General features: G+C 37.6%; 1 protein-coding gene across 1 annotated transcript; it reads right to left on the bottom strand.

Moving 5' to 3' along the window:
• Positions 1-881: 881 nt before the first annotated feature.
• On the bottom strand, positions 882-24,898 carry LOC307127032 (uncharacterized protein). The gene is made up of 3 exons (XM_079817964.1): positions 24,830-24,898; positions 23,402-23,548; positions 882-2,815 (listed from the first exon to the last, which is right to left on the bottom strand). Exons 2-3 carry the CDS (start codon positions 23,484-23,486, stop codon positions 1,125-1,127), a joined length of 1,776 nt encoding a protein of 591 aa, XP_079674090.1. The 5' UTR covers positions 23,487-23,548; positions 24,830-24,898; the 3' UTR covers positions 882-1,124.
• Between the last annotated feature and the right edge of the window lie 463 nt (positions 24,899-25,361).

Raw genomic sequence — 25,361 nt, 5'->3', positions numbered from 1 at the left:
TATTAAGAGGCATTTATTAACCCCCTGAAGCCGTATGGAGCAGTTATATGACGGACAGATGCACTTTTATGGACTTCGAAAAACTATGCAACAATTCACTGCCATTATAAAGCTTGGATTAGCCAGGACTTTTTTAATATAACTCTGATTTTATTTGTCTGAAAGAAGAATGTCATATACACTGAGGATGACTAAATCATGGGCAAATTTTTACTTTTGGGGGAACTAACCCTTTAATTGCAAATCTGCATTAAACCCAAGTTGACAAAGAATGTTTATACTGAGCGTTGTGAGACCACTGAACCGGATCTAAACCAGGTAGGAATTGTCAACTCTACACCTACTCTGAAACTTTTTGTTCAGCTAGCTTCATGCAACAGGCCTCATGATTATGTCAAATAGTCAACAATGCAATCCAGCTAACTGAGTAATCCACATATTCTCGCGCATGCGTCGTGGAGGCACACGCGGAAGGCAATAACAAGCTGGATAAAGGTGTTATTTTGATTTTTTTTTGCGCACAAAAACTATTGTCGTCGCATCGTAAGATTATTGTAGAGTCACTGTGGTGAGATGGACTTTGTAACGACATTTTAAGTGCCTTTTATCGGTCTTGGGAGTATAAGTGTACTGAATGCCAATGGAGGCCTATCTGAAGCCTTTCTCAGCCATCAGCTTTCAACAAAAATATCTTCATTTGTGTTCCGAATATGAACGGAGGTCTTACGGGTCTCGAACGACATAAGGGTGAGTAATTAATGACAGAATTTTCATTTTTGGGGGAACTAACCCTTTAACCTTGCTTTCTGGAATACCCCCCTGATTGACAACATATATTTACCAGTGGATTCTTTCAAAATAAATAAATCCAGTAAAATATTCATAATTCCTTTTATTTTAATTTTCATTTACATTGTGGCATTTCCCTGCAAGACAGAAATGTATCTAACATTTTGATTCCAAGGCATTAAACATGAGAGATGCCTCCAAACAACAGAATTTAGAGTCAGTCTTCCACAATCACTATAAATGGGAAGCTATCGCATAGGAGATGGTCGGGCATTCCGTTGTAAATGACAAAAAAAAAATAATAATTTGGGCAGAAAATCATATTTGGCACACATTCATCTGTGGCGTGAACGTAGCCTCGATCTCACACAGACACGCATTTTCTGGTGACATTTTAAATTGCCAAGCCATTTAAATCTCTTTCCACACAAAGAACACGAATAGGGTCTCACATCCACATGACTTTTCAGGTGTATCTGTAAGTGTGATGGCAAAATAAACTTTTTATTACACTGATCACAATTAAATGACCTTCCTTCAGATTGAACGCACAGGTGATTTTTGAAATTGCTCCTTTTTCTAAACCCCTTTCCACACTCAGAACACTGCAATTTCTTTCCACAATGAATTTGTGAATGACGTTTCAAATCTTTTTGATATGTGAAACTCGTCTTGCACTGAAGACATGTAAAAGGCTTCTCTCCAGTGTGAACTCTCATGTGAACTTCAAGGTTTCCTTTGAATGTGAAACTCTTTCCACACTGAGGGCAGATGAAAGGCTTCTCTCCAGTGTGAATTTTCATGTGACTCTTAAGGTTTCCTTTAAATCGGCAACTCTTTCCACAGTGCTGGCACGTGAAAGGCTGCTCTCCTGTGTGAATTATTACATGCCTCTTAAGGTTTTTTCTGTCTGGGAAACTCTTTCCACACTGCTGACATTTAAAACAGTCCTCTTGTGAATGAATCCTCAGATGGTAATTAAGAGATTCTTTTCGTGTGAAAGATTTTCCACACTGAACGCATTTGAATGGTTTCTCTCCGGTGTGAACTCTCATGTGAGTCTTAAGATTTCCTTTTTGTGTGAAACCCTTCCCGCACAGTTTGCAGCTGTATGGGGTCTCTCCAGTGTGTCTTCTCATATGGGATTTAAAGGTTGCTTTATATTTGAAACCCTCTCCGCACTGGGAACATGTGTAAGGCTTCTCTCCAGTGTGAAGTCTGATGTGAGTCTTAAGACTTTCATTAAATCTGAAATGCTTTCCACAGTGATGACATGTGTAAGGCTTCTCTCCAGTGTGAATTCTCATGTGAACCTTAAGGCCTGCTTTCAATCTAAATCTCTTTTCACAGTGTTGGCATTTGAAAAGCTTCTCTTTAGAGTGAATTACTACATGCTTGTTAAGGCGTGTAATGTCTGGGAAACTCCTTCCACACTCATGACATATAAAACAGTCTTCTCTTGAGTGAACTCTAATGTGGGAACTAAGGGTTTTTTTACGCCTGAAACTCTTTCCACACTGATCACATGTGAATGGCTTTACTCCACTGTGAAAGTTCATGTGATTTGCAAGGCTTGCGCTCCACGTAAAGCTCTTTCCACACAGTTTGCAGGTGTAAGGCTTCTCTCCAGTATGAATTCTCATGTGCTTAGTAAGGCTTGATTTTTGAGCAAAACTTCTTCCACACTCTTGGCAGGCAAAAGGCTTCTCTCCAGTGTGAACTCTCACATGGCTTTTAAGGGGTGCATTTTTGGGGAAGTCTTTTCCACAGTATCGGCAGGTATAAGGCTTCTCTCCTTTGTGAATTCTTATGTGGACGTTAAGGTCTTCCTGTTGATTAAAACTCTTTTCACACCTAAAGCATGTGAAACGACTGTTAGGGTCAGTCTTCTGAGCTCTTTCTTGTGAAGAAGTCTTTTTAGTCTGCATGGAATTTACGGCAGTCATGAAATCATGATGTTTCTCATACTGATCTTTCTCTTCTTTTTCATTCAGTACTCCACTCTCCTCTTTCAGTGGCATCACATCTAGGGTGAAAAGAGACAACAACAACAAAAAAATGTAATGGTACAAAAGCAACAGATGTTAAAACATTTAAAGCATTGAAACCAACAACCTGACTAAGACTTTCCTATAATCCCAAAACCTCTTATTTTTCTATCTCAATATTTTTAACTCAATATTTTCTTAGTTTTCAGAATGTGTTCTAAATAAAGTGTTCAAGCTAGTAACTCCTAACCAAAACCACAGTTTGACCCAGGAAAATCGGTTCATTACAGACCTCTCAAATCAAAATATTAGAAAAGTGTCCTCGATTTGTCAAGAATTTCCGTCAGAATTTAAGTCCCATCACAGCACAGAGAATTTGCTTATCAAAAGTTACAAATGCCCTGCTTTTGGCATTTGTCACATCTACATCATTCTTCTCTTGCCAATAGACCTTTTGACAACATAGACCACAACTTGAAGAGTTTTTTCTTTTAAAGCTTGAGAATTATGTTGGCATTTGTGGACAAGTATTAGAATGGTTTATTTGTGTAAATGAAAAGATGTTTCATCAAACATAGCATAGAGCGCCACGTGGCTCAGTTCGGGCTGTGCCGGTAAACATGACAACCGCAGGGGGGTCGGCCTAAACACTGTTTTTGATTGGGAATGCTGTTTTACATGACACGTGTGAAGCACAAATCTTTATTTACAAAATAAATAATAGGTTTGCGATTAAATGTTCAATCGCAGCCATGGAAACACAACATATGGAATCATGCCAAACGAGAGAGGTAGGCTTTGTTAAAGGGTCATGAAACCATAAACCAAATTTTCTGAGATTTTATGAGTGTTGAGCATCATAGAAGTCAATGTTACCATCCATTAATTTTGATTGTAGGAGAAAACTAGTTCATTTTAAACATTTTTGCGCTATATTCAACTTCCGGGTTTAAATTAATCTTTGTATCAACTTCACAGAATGTGACGTTTTGTCGTACTATAGTACAGCGATGACTACTCTGTCTCATAATTATTCACGAGTCTGCGTGTCCTTATCCTATGAGAAGATGCCTCACTTAACACAGCAGCACACGCTGATTGACAGGCGCTTCAAAGAGTGAGATCATATTCGTAAGTGAGATTGTAAGTGAGAGATGCATTAATGGATCAAAAACGAGTGATTATTTTTGCTTTGTAAGAGTTTCTGCGTCGCATACGTTCTCTTCAGTAGATCCTGAGTCTTCACACAAACGCGATTCATCCACACTGTGAGTGTAACCTCTCTTTACGGCCCATTAACCGAACAAACGGCTCATAAAACACTGCAAAATAAGTCTCAAAAGTTATCAATGATGCAACAGCGTGTTCGTATATACACTCACCTAAAGGATTATTAGGAACACCATACTGATACTGTGTTTGACCCCCTTTCGCCTTCAGAACTGCCTTAATTCTACGTGGCATTGATTCAACAAGGTTCTGAAAGCATTCTTTAGAAATGTTGGCCCATATTGATAGGGTAGCATCTTGCAGTTGATGGAGATTTGTGGGATGCACATCCAGGGCACGAAGTTCCCGTTCCACCACATCCCAAAGATGCTCTATTGGGTTGAGATCTGGTGACTGTGGGGGCCATTTTAGTACAGTGAACTCATTGTCATGTTCAAGAAACCAATTTGAAATGATTCGAGCTTTGTGACATGGTGCATTATCCTGCTGGAAGTAACCATCAGAGGATGGGTACATGGTGTTCATAAAGGGATGGACATGGTCAGAAACAATGCTCAGGTAGGCTGTGGCATTTAAACGATGCACAATTGGCACTAAGGGGCCTAAAGTGTGCCAAGAAAACATCCCCCACACCATTACACCACCACCACCAGCCTGCACAGTGGTAACAAGGCATGATGGATCCGTGTTCTCATTCTGTTTATGCCAAATTCTGACTCTACCATCTGAATGTCTCAACAGAAATCGAGACTCATCAGACCAGGCAACATTTTTCCAGTCTTCAACTGTCCAATTTTGGTGAGCTCGTGCAAATTGTAGCCTCTTTTTCCTATTTGTAGTGGAGATGAGTGGTACCCGGTGGGGTCTTCTGCTGTTGTAGCCCATCCGCCTCAAGGTTGTGCGTGTTGTGGCTTCACATATGCTTTGCTGCATACCTCGGTTGTAACGAGTGGTTATTTCAGTCAAAGTTGCTCTTCTATCAGCTTGAATCAGTCGGCCCCTTCTCCTCTGACCTCTAGCATCAACAAGGCATTTTCGCCCACAGGACTGCTGCATACTGGATGTTTTTCCCTTTTCACACCATTCTTTGTAAACCCTAGAAATGGTTGTGCGTGAAAAGTAATTGAGCAGATTGTGAAATTCTCAGACCGGCCGTCTGGCACCAACAACCATGCCACGCTCAAAATTGCTTAAATCACCTTTCTTTCCCATTCTGACATTCAGTTTGGAGTTCAGGAGATTGTCTTGACCAGGACCACACCCCTAAATGCATTGAAGCAACTGCCATGTGATTGGTTGATTAGATAATTGCATTAATGAGAAATTGAACAGGTGTTCCTAATAATCCTTTAGGTGAGTGTATGTTCTATACAGAGAACATGCGAATGGCTGTGCATTTAATTGTACAATAAATAGCTGTCATAGGATTGGTATTTTATGTATTTGTGTTATTTAAGGTGAGCTTACAAAACCATGTGTATATTGTGTTAGGTAATGATATTTTGCAGCATGCAATTTTTTGGGAAGCGTTGATGCTTTTACTGAGAGTGAAATAAAACTTGTTGTTGTTAGTCAGTCTCCCCGCATCCGCCTCCACTCCGCAGCTTAACCACGCCCACTTTTATAGCACATTTCAAAACTGCGGTGAGAACTGACGGCTGCTGAAACCATGACCCTTTAAATTCCACAAATTTAACAATAGGCTTACTCCATTTTATTCTACTGGATATGGAATCTCTTATTTATTTTCCCAAATCTTAATTTTCATCTCTCACAGGGGATTATAAACGTTTCTTCCTTTTGTTTGCTTTTAATTAGGAGTATATAGGCATCATTTACTGTGGTAAAGTAGAAAAGAGTGTAGGACAGATACATAATTTCAAATTCTAATATCTCAAATATCGCAATTAGTTGTGAATTATTGAATTATTTGGGTTTAGTTGGTCGTTACATCGCGTTGCTCCAGGAAGAGCACGTGCACAATACAATAGTATGTTTATTTTGTATATATATATATATATATATATATATATATATATATATATATATATATATATATATATATATATATATATATATATATATGATTCATCTATATATATTATATATGATAATCTCATATAGGAAGTATTTCTTTGAGTTAAAATAACACGCTAGCAAAGAGCTTCACTGTACCGGTGTTCATTCAGCGCATTTACAGGAAGAGCACATCCACATATTCTGAATAAAGGCCATTACACATACTCTGCAAGAACAGAGAAAAAAAGTTCCCGCTCCCAGGGCTGCAAGAACAAAATAACATGATTTTGTTCTCGCAGCCCTGGTTTGGGAGTTCTCGCAGCTTGTTCTCGACACATCGTCTGAGCAGAACTTTTTTCTTGTGGGTGTCCGAGAACTATTGTGTGATTCGTCAGAAATTTTAAGTGGGCGGGGTTAATGCAGAGAAACGGAAATTGTCATTCCCCCTTTTCCGCTCAATAAATTTTTTCATCCAAATAAACACTATGCTGGACATACACCTGTAAATTGACAGATTATGACTGTGGTCATAAAAGCGGACCATCTACTACTTATATTTCATAAAGCGGTGTTGGATATTAAACTTGAGTCTGCAACAACCTGTAGTATCTAGTGCTGTGTGTAAACAATGTTCTCATTCAATAGTCAATATTAAAAGTAACTGATCAAAAAACACTTCTTATTTTGTTTTTGAGGAAATGGATTTAGACCCAGAGGAAGGACCATCATGTCAGCCTCTGTTCCCAGCTCCTCACTATCAGCATGACAGACCTTGGGAGCTCAGTTCTTGTGTCTCCATCAAACTTTCCAGCCCTACCCACAACCACCAATAACTCCTCGTGAATCAACTCCAGTTCCCACCCAACCTTCCACCATTCCATCATCTCCAACTTCACCTACTGGTCCAGCTTCAAGGCCCATGAAGAGGAAGCAAAGCAGCTCTGCCTTTTTGAAGCTGCACTTGCAGCCCTGGACAAAAGGAGAACCTGGCGGGAAACTGCAATGGAAGCTGGATGGCGGAGAAGGGGTGCCATGCTGCAATTGATTGACAAAGTTGCCATGCTTGGCAACAACACTGTAGAAATGTAAGTGCCTTCTACAGTAGGGCTGCACAATATATATATCAAATGTATTGTTATCTCAATATTCGTATCCCAAAGAATTACTTATTGCAATAACGCTATACTCTTCCATTTTATAGACATCCAAAATAAAAAATCATCCAAAATTGTACAAACAAAGCTTTAAATCAAACTGAGATGTGTCCAAATGAAAAAGTCCTGGGTTAGACCTGGTTCATTCCTACTTTTAGTCCTAGTTTAGACCCGTTTAATCCTGGTTTAGTCCTAGTATAATCTTTGATACAAATTTAGCTCCTGCTTTGACGAGTTGAAGTTAGTCCAGAGGGTTATATATATTTTTCCTGTAAAAGAGCATTCAAATATCGCAGCTAATATCATTATCACAATATTTTAAATAGTTATCATAAATTTCAAATTTTTCCAATGCAGTGCAGCCCTATTCTACAGTGATTGTTGGTTTTCTCTGTTGCCATTTTAGTTATCTGTATTTATTCTATATATTAAAAATATACAGTTCTGGCAGTACAGTTGTTAGAATACACCTTTTTATTGATTACACCCATTTGGAATAGGGATACATGAGGTTGACATGCAGGGGAAATGCAGCATCTCCCACATACACAGGTGGAGTCTTGATGGTCGTGCCAAGGAGATGTGCTGGTGGTGGCAAAGGAAGTTGCCCATTCTTCAGAGCAGACCCAAAGCAGCTCTGCTCAAACGCTCCACCATCACTCTCTTTGCCATAGGCCCCGACGTCAACCATTGTGAACCTATATCTAGCCCCAACGCAATTGGGAAAGTTCCACAACCTCCAAAAGTCCTGGGCAATATCAACCATCTGTGCCAGTGATGGAAAGGCCACAACGTCATCCTTCAAGGCCAGCCAGATTGCCTTGGTCACCTCGGAGACAATTGAGCACACAGTTGTCAATCCCATTTTGTAGCTAGCAGCCACACTGTTTTGTGAGCTCCCATAAGCTAATATTCGCAGCGTGACTGCTAATCTCTCTGGGGTAGAGATCGGCACACTGTGTGTGGGTGCATGCTGAATGAACAGTGTGATTCAATGGACAAGGTCATCAAAACGACTGGCCGACATCCTGAAATAAGAAAAGGGAGAAAAGTGCATCTCGTCGTCCATCTCCCACATCTGTTGAATCAATTAACTTAACTCACCCTGCTCAAGTCGGTTCGTATTCTATGGTCAAACATGCCACCTACATTTTTGTCTCATCTCAGCAATCACAGATAGCAGCAATAAATCTTCTTCTTCCTACGCTTCAAAAAAGTTGTTCTCCTCCTCTTCCTCTTCCATCATCAAAAATGCCATCTCCGCCATTGCTATGGTGCTTTCACAGTATTGTTGTTTTGATTGATTCCCACAATGCTTAGCACGCGTGACTTGTGCTACAGTGAGTGGGGCCTCTGAGGACTCCCCAGAAGTTCGGTATCTGCTTTTCTTGTGAAGTATGGAATGTCCTGGCCAGAACAAACTTTGTTCTTGCCACCTTGAGAAAACAAAAAATTTGTTTTGTTCTTGTGAAGTATGTACCAAGCGTAACAGATCTGAGGCAAAGTTGGTGACACATTGTATTAGAGGTTATATTTGATTATTAAATACAGGGTTTCTGCAGGGTTTAATCAGTCAAATTTAAGACTTTTTAAGACCTTTTTATGACCATTATGACTTAAATTTATGACCTACACGAATTACGATAAATAACTTCAGCCATTAAAATTCCTTTCTAAAGTCTTTATTGTTGACTTTTATTGAAAGTAACAAGTTTTATTATTTAAAGAGTAATTCTATTATTTCTTACTTAAGATTAAGAAACTGAAGCCTTCGCCTTCTTTTTCTTGAGTATCAAGAACACAGGAACACTTAACAATTGTAACATTGTAAAGTAACATTGTAAATTAACAATTATTTTATGGCATTACTTTCCAAAATAACAAGTCAGTCAGTCAGTGTCTGGCACTGGATGCGACAGAAACGGAATGCCGCGCTGTCAGGGTTCCTACTCTTTTTCAGCGATCATTTTCCAGGACTTTTCCAGGATCCATCCATCCATCCATCCATCCATCCATCTTCTTCCGCTTATCCGGCGCCGGGTCGCGGGGGCAGCAGTCTAAGCAGAGATGCCCAGACTTCCCTGGGCATCTTTTCCAGGATATTTAAAATTTTACTACAGTGAGAATAAAAGACAAGGATCACTCCTAAAGTAATATATTGCTCTCTAAGTCTTTAAAAGGCGCACCGTTTATTGCCATGACTTAACCCTCAGAGCCCGACGGCATCGCCCACGACGTCACACGGCACCTCCGATAAATATCTATATTATTTCATGAAACTTTTATCGATTTTCTTACCGTTTTTTCCAGCAGAAAGCTAACGAGCTAGCCATCACGGGGGTGTCTTTGGTGTCTTTGTAGCCTTTACAGAAGGTTTTCTATCCAGCCTGGAACATGTGCATCTTTTTGGAGTTGTTCAGCAATAAATCAAAACGCTTACATCCAAGATATATCCACTTGATGTCCATAATTTATAAATTTTTCGGTCATTTTTGCCGCTAGCGCGATGCTAGCTGCCATTTTGGATGAGGGTTTGACCAATGACAGGCTGATCCGTCATCCACGTTGGTGTGCGTCATTACGCATCAACCACAGCTCTGTTATTGTTGATAGAGAGACGCACGGCTAGTGTTGAGGAGAGAGAGAGAGAGACGCGCTGCAGTTTTTAGTAGTTTTGTGGAGAAAGTTTGAGGAAAAAGTTTGAGGAGAAAGTTTGAGGAGAAGTTCCTGATAGGAACTGTTTTGAGGCTTGGCACCAGTAAATATCCAAAATCCAAAGAGGCCAAAAGCGCCTGGACTTTTTTTGGAAAAATGTAAATAGTTTTGGTTCTGTATAAGTTATCATGTTTATTCCTGAGTTCCAGGACTCCAAAGACTTGAACAAACTGTTTTCCAGAGGAAATATGCTTAGCTTTTATTTATTTGTGTGTGTTTTCAATAAATATTTGAGTGATTCAATTTCCGTTTTATGTTTTCATTTGTCTTTATGGTCCCATAACTTATTTTACATTCAGGTGACATCAATGCAACACAAATATACTGACAGAGCAACTTGTCTTGAAAAAAAAGAGGTGTGTCAATTGTCTGTGCACAACAGGGTTGATGTTTTACAAGCTTTTTTAGTAAATAACACCAGGCGGAAAATTAATTGTAAAAATACCCTTAGGTCTTAAAGGGTTAACTATAAAATCAGTTTTTAATATGAGCTCTTAATCATACATTATGACTAAGGAAGCTTGTTTCCGTCACAGAATTAAAAAAAAGGGTAATTGCGACATATCTTGGTATTCTGAATTATTATTTTTTTTGCAATTGTGATTTTCAGTCTTTTTTCCCTCAAACTTTTGGACTTTATGTCAATTTTGAGAAAAGTAATAATTGCAAGATATAAACTTGATATTGCGAGAAAAAAGTCAGAATTTCGCAATTCTGACTATATCTCAAAATAATTCTGAGTGAGAGCCTACCCATATGGGCGTTGGTTATGGGGTTATGGGGTTGAAAACATGCGGAACTGGCTCCTTTAGTCTATAGCCTCTGGCCAAAAATCCTCCGATGACACAAAATGACGGTATTTGCGTCATCGGAGGATTTTTTCCAGAAATAAAATGCATAATTCTCTCGTCTCAGGGGGATATGAGGGGGGAAAGTACCATAATTCAAATATACTACCGGGTTTCTACTGATACAAAGCCTAATGCTAAATCACTGAAGTTACCCTTTAACTTTTTTAAAAATAATTTTCCAGGACATTTTACATTTTCTCTAACTTTCCATGTGTTTTCCAGGACTGGAAAATGTATCATACATTTTCCAGGTTTTCAAGGTTTTCCAGGACAAGTGGGAACCCTGGCTGTACTTGGACCGGGTAACGTTAGTGACGGAGCACTGACGGATCGCCTGCACCCGCTGCAGGCCTTTTACAGCAACGATATGCTTTTCCGACTTTGCATGCGACTTCAAGGCTTTTATGCCTAAACTAGACAGCTCCAACGTCTTCTTACACAGAGTGTAATAGGCTTGATACCGATTGTTAGCGACGGGCTTGAGCCAGGCCCAGTTCCAGAATCAAATCACTGAGGGTGCTTCTGAAATTACTGAGGGTGCTCAAGTAAATGTGCTCCACCACAGCAGTGTACAGTGAGAAATGTATGATTATTTATTTACTATTCACTTTTACCAATAATTGGAATTTCACAAATATTTTGCTTCAAATTGTATATTAATCTATTAGTCTGCCTTTCCATTGCTTTAATGCGTTACTAGTATTTTAACTCATCATCTTCCTGAGAACCAGAAAAAAAGGTTTTGTGAATTTAGATTTTTTTTTAGGCCATTACATTGTTTGGAGCATAAAAAAAAAATCCTATGTTATATCCTCTGCTCTGTAGAGGACACCAGAACTATTTATTGAGAAAATGAAAAGACATGAATAGACAAAAACAATGGGATTTTTTTTTCATTCACCAGTCAATTTTTATTCTTCAAGCTTTTTTTATCCAAACTTTGTATAAAGATGATCTCAATGTTATGAAATATATAAAAGAATAATTTGATATACCATTTTACTATGCAATATGTGTGTAAACACATGGCCATATGCCATTCCCATTCTATGCAATGCATCTATACACTGAATATAATTTGTATATTCATGTGTTTTGGGACAATATGTAATTGTAAAAAGACGTGTAATAATATTTTCATAAGAATATCCAGACTTAAAACTGTGCATGTTGTCAGAGAAATTTGCTAAAATATAATTAAAACCTCTATTCTGGGTCTCAGGAGGATATTTCTGTCTCGAGCAGAGTGGCATTTATATTTAGATGTCACTTCCTAAACTTTGCTGCATGCGATTGAAATAATAGTTTTATTCAATGAATGTTACAGACTGTAGCCTCGAAAGCAAGCCAAGATCGCTACGATCACTAAAATGCTGTTGCTTTGTCAGTTCATCGCGATCTCACAAAGATTTTATAAAAATTAAGTTGTCAACAATAAATATCTTACCTACATCGTGTCTTGTTAATGAGAGGTTTCGCGAGCCTGCATTAACTGCATAACGTTAGCCTAAAAACGCTGCCGCTTTGAGCAGTGAGATTCTGATCGCGTTCAAGAGATCAATAACTATCTGTGATTGCAATCATTGGCTGCAATACTCACCGCTGCAAACACTCTCTGTAATAGATGCATTTGATGTTCTCCAGAGGAAACAAATGTGAAAATCTGCCAAATCTGTTTCGCCAATATTACTACAGTATCAACTGAGGGTGCTTTTACTTGCGTTTGAGGGTGCTTAGCACCCCCGTTTAACCGGGCCTGGCTTGAGCCAGCTACTAAACGCACCGTCTTCGAGCCATAGATCATTAAAGGTACATTTTCCCATTGTGATAGCCAGGATGATTTCAATTAAAGTAAGCAGTGACTCAGTATGATACAGTATGTTCGGAGTTCGCGCGGGTTTCTGTGAAAGTGCTTCCGAACAAGTCTGTATGCTGCCGCATGGACCTTGTAGTTCTGGAACGCTGTGATACCAGTGTGTGATACCACCCAGATTCCTCATACAGAACTACAACAGGCGATTAATGCCATAGCCGCCGCGAGTGCATTTTGATGGAAGAACAAATGAACGGACGAGCATATCAATTTTAGACGTGGCTAAATGTTTTTTATGACCTTGTATGGAAAATCCGGACGTTTTTATGACCTTTTTATGGCCTTAAATTCTTATTGTTAAATTTATGACTTTTTATGACCCCGCGGAAACCCTGTAAATAAGTCATTTAATTAAATGATCGATCACATCGACTCCTTTTACAATCCTACTAGCTAAAAACCCTTCTCATTCATTTGGTGAGGAACATGGTGTTGAGCAGCATTTGCACACCCTGTCATGCTGTTGGCTATAAGCCACTACTGTAGACGCATATTGCATTATTAAGGCTAACAATTAATCGATCAATTGATTGTTTCATTTCTTTTTCTTTATTTATTTTAAAGAGGACAATGTACATTGATCAACATTACAATAATGTAAATGTACCCGAGTTAGCTCAAAAGTGCTAATTTTCATCGGCAGTCCTCCAGCCAGATGTTAAGAATGGCAACCTTAAAAATAATCAAAATTATAAAATCACAAAATAAAATTGCATACTACACATTATGGTTAGCAAATACAATGAAATATAAAATAGTTATATAATATATAAATACACAGATGGAATTAGTGCCGACAGGTTTGATTCTCTACAAGCCATTTTTTTGCATTCTTTTTGAATGAAGAGAATGACAAAGACTCTCTGATGGTTTCCGGTACTGTGTTCCATTGCTGACCTGCCCTTGCGGAGAAAACAGCCTGACCAAAAGCAGTTTTTCTCCGGGGGATAATACAGTCTTCCCTCACTGCTCCTCTTGTTACCCTAACCTCACTTGATCTAAACTGTATAAAGTCACATAGTGGAGGAGGTGCTAAAACACGTCTGATTTTATAAATTAAACAGATGTGGTTGAATTTAATAAGATTATCCCAAGTAAGTATCTGATATTTACTTAGAATACTACAGTGGTGGTAGTAGTATGGTTTTTTATCCAGTATTTTTAATGCTTGTTTATATAGGGTTTCTAATGGTTTTATCGTTGTAGAATGCGTATTGGACCAACTTATTAGGCAATATGTAATGTGGGATAAAATCATGGAAAATAAATATAATTTCGCAGCTTCTGTCGAAAGGGAGTCTCTAATGAATCTAAAGTTTACTAAACTGAATTTAATCCTATTACTAATTTTTTTAATGTGAGTTTTGAAATTGAGATTCGAATCTATATATAATCCTAAATATTTGAATTCTGTGACGACCTGTACTCTTTCTCCAGATACAAAAATTTCAGGTTTTATAATTATATTATTTTTTGAAAAGAACATGGAAACTGTTTTAGATATGTTCAATTGCAGACAGGATTGTTCAAGCCAAATTGAGATCAATGACATGGCCTCTGTTAGTTTTGAGGCAACTTCCTCTGTAGATTTTCCATAGGCCAAAATAACTGTATCGTCTGCATACATCAAAGTGTCACAGTTCTTACACAAAGATGGTAAATCGTTAATATATAAACTAAAAAGGATTGGACCGATAATTGAACCCTGTGGAACACCAGTAGATAATAGTAAGGTTGTAGAGTTATATTGGTTAATTCTTACGCTTTGTGAACGAGATAAAAGGTATGAATTAACGAGGCTAATGAATTTGGACGAGAAATTAAATGCATGAAGTTTGTGCAGTAAAACTGAATGGTTAACTGTATCAAAAGCTTTGCGAAAATCCAAAAAAATAGCTCCCACTAACCCTCCTTTGTCCATATTTGATTTAACCTTTTCCAGAAAATAACATGTTGCTGTCTCCGTAGAATGATTAGCCCTAAAGCCAAACTGCATTGAATGTAATAGAAAAGAACTGCAATTAAGATGATTGGTGATTTGTTTAGCAACCAGTTTTTCAAAAACTTTAGATACCGTTGGCAAAATGCTAATAGGTCGGTAATTAGATATAAGAAGGGCATTACCACCTTTAAATACAGGAATAACACTAGCAAGTTTCCATGACTCAGGAAATTTCCCTTGATCTAATGACACATTAATAATATGTGTTAGTGGACCCATAATTGGCTGACCTATTTGTTTTAGCATGAGTGTGTCCATCCCATACACGTCTTTTGCTCTTGAAGACTTAAGCTGTGTAATTGCCTTTTCCACATCGGATATAGAAACAGATTTTGGATATAGTGGAGGCTCAATTAACAAATCTGAACTCATGACAGGTAAGTTGTTACATTCCACAGGGAAACTTTTGGCTATGGTATCAACAGAATCAACAAAATACTCATTAAATGTCTGTGCCACGGCAGATGGATCCTGTAAAAGCATGCCATTATTCTTTAACTTTATTGAATTGTTACTAGAAGAAGTTTTACCTGTTAGTTTATTGATCTGTTCCCAAATCACTTTTGAGTTTCCATGACAGTTTTTAATGATTGTAATAAAAAAGTCTGCCTTTGCTTTTCGTATTTGTCTTGTCACTTTATTCCGTAACAAAGCAAATTTTTGTCTCTCACAAGGTAATTTGGATTTTATGGCTTTTTTAAGGGCATTGTCTCTGTCTTTCATTAATTTTCTGATATCATCACTGATCCAGGGAAGAGAACACTTTCTATTTTTGAGTTTAATTGTCACTGCAAGGGACATTTAAGTAGGCATTCAGTGAATTTCTGACTAATTATTTCCCAGTTCATATTTCTTACTGCTGTATGAAATTCTTCCTGTTTGCTCCTTGGAATGCCGATGAACTCCTTTTTTCCGGAATAAGCTGCAAATCGCTTTCTGGTTAATTTCCTTATTATCAGCACCATGTTGTGATCTGAAAGGCCAGTTAACATATTGTACGATTTTATGATCCGTTCCGGATGATTGGTGAAGGTGTTCATTTAAACAATGACCGATCATGGGAATTCATGTAAATTGACATCCCTAATCTCTACCTCGCATTTTACTTCAGTGATTAAGCATTAAGCTTTGTATTTAAACTGGGTCATTTATGTAGTAGGAATGTGAAATTATTTTTGAATTTGGTGCCTTCTAGACTGAGAAAAGACAGAAAATGTATTTTTGTCTCATGTGGATGAAAGACAACAACTCCCAGAATGCACTTGCTTTGCTGCCCTACGAGGCCACTCTGTACACCGTCGTTTTGATCTTCATAGTAATACAATCATTTCGTTCAGTTAGAGAATAACTGCTACAATTAAAAACTGAACGTGTCTTTTCAATAAAGTGTGAGTAAGCCGAACAAAAGTCACGGCACAGACGCAGCAGTGTCAGATTTCATTCCTCACGAAGAGCTGAGCAGAGCTGAGGTAACGTTAAGCGCCAGTCTGGCACGTTTTCAGATCGCATATGGAAGCTAAACTATCACAGGAATTCAATGATAGTTAAAAACTCACTTTGCTCTGCAATGCTCCGTTATGATTGTCCGTGCGGCCGTCTGTGTCTTACATTCTTTGTGTGGGATCTCTCCCCTATGGGCGGGTTGATAACATGCGGAACAGCTCCATCTAGTGGCTGTAGTCTTTAGCCTCTGGACACATTTTTTTTCCAGAAATAAAATGCATAATTCTCTCGTCTCAGGGGGATAGGAGGGGGGAAAGTACCATCATTTGAATATACTACCAGGTTTCTACTGATACAAAGCCTAATGCTAAATCACTGAAGTTAACCTTTAAACTATGGAATGGCTTCAGAACACTTGGAATATAGCACACGAAATGGTGATGATGATGCTTTTTAATGTTGTTGTGCCTTTTGTGGGGCTTAACAAGAACACAGAATATTATACACATAATATCAGATTTGGATCGGTCTTGTCTGACTGATACCCGATTCGGCAAAAATGGCAGTATCGAAGACGATACCTGATCTGAGTATCAGGCTGCTTGATGCCGATTCAGCATGCCAATTCAATTGGCCAAAAAGCTACGACAGGGTCCGACTGGTGTTGGTATGGTACACACTGCAAAAATTAAGCTGACCATCATTTAACAATGAATTTGGCCAATTGCTGACCGTGAAAACTTGGTGTATGGCGGCATTAAGATGATCCTTCACTGGCCACCCAAAATTTCAAATGTTTTCCTTTTAAAAGGAAGAATTTACAGGAGTAAAGGGCACACAGGTGTTCTCAATCAGTCTGCCTGGAAACAAAGCCGTGTTTACAAGAGATCAGTTTGATATAGGGACGAGTTCACAATAACCCGGATAGATATTATAATTTGACTATCGTAGATATTATAGTCTTTGACTAGGGTTGGGTACCGAAATCCGGTTCCAATATGGCACCGGTACTTATATAACCGGTATGTACCGGACCGAATCAGAACGCAGATTTCGGTTCCTCATTTCGGTGCCAAAATTCAAACGTGCTTTCGCGCTTTGGCTGAGCCAGAGACAGACGCTCAGCGCTCGTCACATCACAACTCATGACAACTATTCAGTGTTTTCAACCACATCATGTTTATTTCAGGTTTCAGACATTTAAATGCTCATAAGTAGAGCTAGCAAAAAACACACACTGATGTCTATGAAAGCGCCTATGACAATCCTTTCAGACGGTTTTAATTTGACTAACGTTACGTGTTTTATTCACATCAGATACATGCACATTATATAGTTACCTATATAGTTTACTCTATTCTTCTTCCAGTTCACTGGTCACTTACTTTCATGTATTTCGTGAGACGAGAATGAACTCAAGTGTTGTAAATCCGACAGATCCGATTCTGAGGCGCAAACTAACATGGCGCCGCCCATTGCGCTTTATAGATCAACTAACACACATTCACTCACACATTTGAACATCAGATAGTTCATGACACAGTTAAGAAGTTTGTGAATATTTTGAATAAAAAGAAAAAACGAAATAAACCCGATACAGCTGAGCTGTCAGCGCTATTGCGGCTGCTGTGTGTCATGTGAGAAACATGACGCGTCGCCATGGAAACATTAAGACGATGCGTTCAAAAATATTTAGCCAGAGAATATGATCATATTTCAAAATAAAGCTGAAGCTCGAAGCTGGTTCGTAGCAGAGCAAGAATACAGACGACTGCTGTTATTACTGTAACTGTTATTTAGAGTTAAATTAGGCTTGTTGTAGTTAGGTTAGGTGGCTTAGGTTTTACTGTGAATTTGTAAATAAGTCAATTATAATTTGTAAATAAGTAAATTGTGTTTTGTATTTATTTATATTCATACATTTAAGTATGCATTAAACTTTTAATAAATGGTTCAATTTAAATAACAAATAAATAAATAAAAAGCCATTTAATGTCTGGCTTTAATGCCATTTAATGTCATCCACCTCGTTTTGTGGCCTTTTAAAAAAAAAAAAGTATCGGTTCAGGCACCGGAACCGTTTTAAAAGTATCGGTTTGGCACCGGAATCGAAAAAAAACCCAAACGATACCCAACCCTATCTTTGACTATTGTAATTTTGAAAACTCACGGTAAATCCTGTCCAGCCAGCATCAGTCTGACGCAGGCGCAGCATGCAATAATGTATTTTGTACGAGAAGACATGACGAAAGTCAGTACAGGTGCTCAGGAGATTTTTCAGCCTTCTAAGAGGACTAAATCTGAGGTTGGGACAATAAATCAATGCATCGCAATTTGTGGATCGATTCTGAGATTTCCGCTATGCATCGTGATACACTTTCCAATCGATTCTGAGCTTAGTTTTTAACAGCAGATGGCACTGTAGGCTAGTTTTTAAATTAACCGTAAAGGCTCTGCTACACAGAGTGTTTCTTAAATCGAAAACAAAGTTACACCAGCTTAAAGTGTCGTGCTTTTCAGAGACACTACTGGATTAACTGTGACAGAGGGACCAAACAGCAATGCTTTATTTCCACCAAAGAAACACCTGAAGTCAGTAGTCTGTAGCTGAGCCCCAGCATGAGGTTTTGTTTTAAAGCGACCGTTATTTTAGAACATATTTTTTTCCATGCCGATGCGTCATGCGGTCACAATACTGCGTTTATTATGTTTTTTTCCTAAATACAAACTTGTTAACTATATCATAAATTATGATATATTCCGATTGTCAAATATGTGGAAGTGAATGCGTTTTGTCATTTAAACCCGTTTATAATGATCATGTTAGTTGATATAAGCATTATTATTGCAGCTTTCATAGATATCAGTGTATGGAATTTAAATGTAACAAACTATACATGTCTTTTTTATATAGGCTAATAATTTATTTAAATGTCTATTTAAATCTCTGGAACCTCAAATAAACATTATGTGGTTGAATAGTGATATATGAATAGTGATATATGAAAAGCAATGAGCGCATCGTCTCTGGCTCAGCTCCAGCCAAAGCACGGAAGTTTGAATTTATCAGTGAAGCAAACAAACAAACCAAAATAATTGACATGACTTTCTCAGGCCACATGTAAAATTAGATTATTAAAATGAATACGTATGGATGACAGTTAGTGACAATAACAGTTCAGTTTATTCGCCTCACACTGACATGGATGTTTACAGAGCATTGGTCACCTTTCTTTAATTCCAAAGGGAGAGATGGACTTTTGTCTTTTATTATTATTTTGTGCTGTATTATTTGGTTACTGTGTTATTTCTGGTTCAAAAGGGAGCAAAAAATAACATTTTAAAATCTAAAGAGTGTTCATGTGATTTTATACATTGTTGTGAAATTAATGAATGCATAATAATCGTGACTATAATCGTAATCGTAACAAAATCTATAAATCGCTGCATCCCTAGTTGTTGGTTCATTGTCCTGCGATTCAGGATCGGGCCAAGTAATAAAAAAATAACATTCCAATTAATTGTGGATGGATGAGAGATGAATCATTGTGTTTGTTTGATAAAGACATTTTGCGAACCCTGTTGGTGAATCATTCCAATTGCCGTTTTTCCACATTGGAAGTTTTCAAAACAATTCCTCACGTGTCAAAACTCATTATTATGCAAAACTGTTATCCAATCATAGCAGTGAGCATTTACTTCTAAGTCTTCAATGCGGCACGCCCATAAAAACTGAGTGTTCCAAGAGCCAGGCTCAAAACCAGGGTAGAAAATAGCCTATTACTTGTTCATTATGATGTTTTTGAATGTAAAAACCACACAAACATCATAAGTTGACCTCAGACAACAGTATAAAAGAATTAAAAAAGCCAGTTCATGACCCCTTCAATAAGACAATGAGAAAACTGTTATTCATTTTTACTTATACAAACATATTTCTATGATCAATTTGTGAAAAGGAGTTCAGTTAGGAGGTCAAAAGTTGTAGAAGCTCATAAATCATGTGCAGTTCTAAGGTCTGAAGAGACTCGTGTGAAGTCAAGTCAAGTCACCTTTATTTATATAGTGCTTTATACAATGCTGATGGTTTCAAAGCAGCTTTACAGTGGTAACAGGAAAATAATGGTTAACACTTTACAATAAGGTTCATTAGCTAACATTAGTTCACTACATTAGTTAACATGAACTAATAATGATCTGCACTTATAACACTCCCGGCACCTTAGGGGTCTGGGCCCGCCCACAGAGCTCCTGTGCTTTTTTTTTGAGCTTTTTCAAATCGTCAGCTTCTGGAGGGAAGAAACTGACACCTGTGGCGCCTGAAACACCTGCTACAACGACAGAAGGTGGTGATCCAAGCTATGTTTTTTCTGGCGCTAGCCAGTCTGGTGAGCATGTCGTCACGGTGGGACCAAGCAGGCCAGTGGAATTATTAAAATTGAAATTGCGAATTGAAAATATTTCGAAATAGTTTTTTTATCGATATTTAGATAATAGCGCAAAACAGCTGCGCAAATCTGTAATGGAAACGCAGCTACTGATATGCTATGTGTGTGAGTGTGTCGTAGTTGATTATGCATGGTTGATTTAATACTTAACTTGAGATTTGTGACTATTAGGCTGTTATTAGGAAGTTGGCTTATAGCATGCTGTGTTCACGGAACAATGCAGACCAAGGCTATAACTGTAACATGATTTCTTCAGTAACCGAAATATGAGTGGGCAATAGGCTAATTGTAGTTAGGATATTGAAATCGCCGTGAAACTGTTGTAGAAATAGTTGATTGTTGTCCTATAGAAAAATGTATTGGATGTCATAATTAGGCCCCCCCAAGAATATTAAATGCCCGTCCATTGATTTGTTTCTGCCGCCGGCTCTGACTTATAAAGCATTTATTTATCTTTGTTAATGTCAATTTCAACATTTCCTAATACTTTATTAAAATCTTGTTAACATTAGTTAATGCACTGTGAACTAACATGAACAAACCATGAACAGCTGAATTTTTATTAACTAACGTTAACAAAGATGAACAAATACAGTAACAAATGTATTGCTCGTGGTTAGTTCATGTTAGTTAATACATTAACTAATGTTAACTAATGAAACCTTATTGTAAAGGGTTACCGAATAATGCAACAGAATTTGATTCGGCTATACAGCCGATGACAGTGATGTAATCCAACTCAGTTCAATTGTCATATAGACTATATTTACATGGACAGCAGTAATCTAATTATTGACCTTACTCTGAATAAGACAATAATCTGATTAAGGCGTTTACATGAGTTGCTTTTAGAATATTACGTTCATGTTCCCGTTTTACATGTTACAGAACATAGCTCGATTAATGGTACGTCATTACGTCCCCATGCCACGCTACACTGTCCGACGTCCAATCATAGCGTGACTTTCGTAGGTCTGTTCAAATCAATGGGCTCAGGCAACCTGCTGTAACTTTACCTGCGGGTGTCGCTGTTGAACAGTGTGACTTCATAAAAACGAGTGACTTTTAGACTTTTTAATGTAATTATATATATATATATATATATAGTTTTATTTTTTGTAATATTATATATATTGTGTCTTTCAGTTTTTTTTAAGAGACACTGCCCATCTTGCCTCCTTCTTGACAGCCAACATTTCGAATAATAGCTTTGATTAATGATGAAAATTAAGGTTTCAAAATCGTGATTGTTTGGATTGTTTTTTTTCTGCCATCGAGCCACAAGCGTTCACTGAATGCCCATATGGCTCGCGAGCCTAGAGGTTCCCGACCGCTGTTGTAAGCAGACAATTATGAATCTGGGATTACAGATACAAACTTATTGTATTTTACTTTTACAATGAGCAGAATTATTACAACACAAAGAAAAAAATATAGAGGAGGTCGTGTCCGAGTGAGCAGTCAAGCAAGACACGCAGTCACGCACCATAGCAACACGTCATGGCAACGACATATCAGACTGAAAGATACGTAAAAGATAAACGGGAATGTGAGCGCATTGTTACTGTTTTGTACGCGCGGTTATATTAATTATAATCCAAATTCTGTTTTATTTGTCACAATATTATTGATGATTGTTTAGAGGGGCACTTTATATACTTTTGATACGAGCCCCCAAAGCCCTCCCCTCTGCACTTGCCTGGTGTGTGTGCCTGGTGTGTGTGTGTGTGCCCTGTCACAAAATGCGGCGAAAACTCCTACACAACGTTAATAGTTAGATTAAGGTGTGTACATGTCTACAATGCACTTAGATAATGCGACTAAAATAGGCATACTCCACATGTCTTAATTCTTGTTTAATTCGAGTATGGCTTTAACCGGATTAAGGTAATTAGAAATCGCTGTTTACATGGTAGTTTCTTAATCAGAGTATGGTCTTAATCAGATTAATATCGGAGTATTGTTGTCCATGTAAACGTACTGATAGTGTCAATGCGGGCAGATCAGTAACATAGTATATATAACCAAGCAAGCCAAAGGCGACAGTGGCAAGGAACCAAAACTCCATTAGGTGACAGAATAAAGAAAAAAACCTTGGGAGAAACCAGGCTCAGTCAGGAAGCAATTTTCTCCTCTGGCCAACGAACAAACAGTGTAAGATTATGATTCAGGCAAACATTACAAGTCAGAAGTCATAATCATACAGGGGAGAAGCCAGTCAAGTTTGTGGCAAATCCATTTACAGTGCTTGAGTATTGTTGTCTCTAACTGCATATGATCATTCATACTCAGAAAGTAGAACTTAAATGACATTAATTACAAGACGAGTTAAAACATTTCAAATGCACCTGCAGAGTATTGTTCTAGTCATGGATTTCGTCACTGAGGATTTCTTAAAAATACTGTGTAAAAATCTCGTCTCGTGAACCCAATCTCCTCCCACCCCTAGTATTAAAACTAAAGTCTTCTGATTTCATATTCAATACAATCAAAAACTCAAGACAGCATTGCATTTGAAATGAAACGAGAGAGTGTGTTCACGGTTATACATAAATACATTCGTTCACTGATCTATATAAATGACAGTGGCTATCTTATAAAGCATTGCTATTGATGACGGTCATATAATTTAAGGTTTATGCTTTAAAAAAAGAACAAAGCTGCTAATTTTATTGTTTGTTTGTTGATTTTCAAATACAAAACTGATCATTTTGGTTACTAAAATCGTAATATGAAATGTTCATACTGTTTCATCTCTAGTTTAAAACAATAAGTGCTTGAGGTTAAAAAGAAAAATCGCTTACAGACAACAAATGCAAAGTGTGACATTCTTCAAAAATATAATTATTTTATGTAGAGGCATTTTAATAAGGATCAAATGAAACCAACCTGTTTGTGCCTCAGCATCTTCTTGTTTCATGCTGAATACTTCTTCAATCTTGATGTCTTCACTCTCCTCCTTAATCAACGTCATCTTTACAATAGTGTCACGTGGAACTCAGCTGCTAGAGTTTTTCTGTGTTTGGACACTCTGTCCTGTTTAAGATGAGAATAATTAACAGGAAGAAAAATAAATCCAACCTAAATCTCTGGGATCGTCTCAATCAGCTCTAGTTCAGTAGTCAGCACACTGGCAAGGGATGGAGTCATGATGATAGTCATAAATAACCTGATTTAGGGATGGCTGACGCGAAACTTTCGCCGCTTTGTCAAGATCTCGAAGCGAATATGTTTTGAAACACTGCTCCGGCCTGTGATTCGAAACACCCATGTCACATGACTATGGCTAAATGAAGCTTCGAAGTGTTTCATCAGGTGGCGCCTGTCGAAACTGCGTTTGATTGAAAGGGGCGGGAAAAAACCACACAGTCACACATCTGTATGAACCTAATTCACCACAGTTTAAAAGGGAAGTTAATCCATCTTCACCTCATGGGTTTTTGTGAGAGGAGAGAGATTTTGTGATAGCAGTGATTTTCCCTCATTTGTACTTGCTAAAAAATATTTGTGCATGCCAGCAACAAGTGTCCCTTGTGAGAGGATTTTTTTCAAAGGCTGGAGAAATTATATGTTAAAAAAAGAAGTCGGCTAAGTCCTTCAACAGCAGAGCAAATAATATTTTTGAATAAAAATGTTATGTAACAAATGTGACACATTGTGGCTTTATTTATATTATTAATGTTCATTTTTCATGACAAAAAAAACCCTATAGATATTCACAATGAGGATGCTACAGGTTACAAAACCAAGATAGTCAGACAGATGTTAAAAACTATTTTTTTTACATGGATCATTGTCAAGGTTATTTCAGATCAACACATCCAAGTGACCACAGGTGTTGCCGTAGAGACGGGTGTCGGATTGATCTGTTTCAGTGCTTCACAAAGCCTTGGTCTGCCCATCACTATGATTAGCGAAGCACTCCTCAAAAACTCTTCAGTAGATTCCACTTTCATTCAAAAAAAATTCGTTTGTAAAAGTTGTCACTAAACGTTTGTGCTCTTTTGTTCCATGTGCACACTAGTATGTGATCATGCGAAACATTTTGTGATTGGTTCAGCTGTTCCGAAAAGCTCCGTTTCTCCCATCACTATTTGTCAGTGACCAGTTTGTGTTTATGATTTATGATATAGGGCACGAAATGAGACTCAACGTGACGCAAATACTGTTCATTAATTTTAGATAAAGCATGACTATTATGTGGAATAATATAACATGCAATTCCTTCATAGTTACCCATTCTTCAAAGTTAATAAAACTGTAAATGTTATAACATTTGCATTGACTTAAACACTTAAAATGCTTTAAAACACAAACCTTTCTTCTTCTGAATCAAGACCATTTCAAGACGAATGAATGTGTCGCTGTGCAGCCTTATGATGTCATGTCGCCAAACCAAAATAAAAGTCTTGCTCCGTTTTGGATAAGAAAAGAGATTGGCACAAATACATTAAAATGTATGAAATGCATTTAAAAATACAATTAATCTGACATCACAAAAATACACAAAATAATTTTTTAACACTATCTGCTTGTTAAGACAAACGTCATATTACAACATTACAACATTGTGTGCTAACTGCATTTGACTAACACATTGTTAAATTTGGTGTCTTTTTGGACAACAAAAATATCAAAGTTTTGTGTAATAATGTTGATTTTAGCCAGGTTTTACCTACACAAATGTAGATTTGTTAAAGTTGCTTCATGTTTTGAGGCATTTAAAACTGATTTTAAGCTTTTATTTCAATCCTTAAAACAATTTTAAAAAGAGGAGTGCCAGTAATATACATTGCCAGTAATTTATAATTTGCTTTTCATGTTTTTGTATTTTCTTTTGTTGTTATTG

This window comes from Gobio gobio (assembly GCF_949357685.1).
Source record: "Gobio gobio genome assembly, chromosome: 5".
Classification (NCBI taxonomy): Eukaryota; Metazoa; Chordata; class Actinopteri; order Cypriniformes; family Gobionidae; genus Gobio; species Gobio gobio.
The sequence above is the reverse complement of the archived record's forward strand: the minus strand, read 5'-3'. Positions and strand labels throughout refer to the sequence as shown.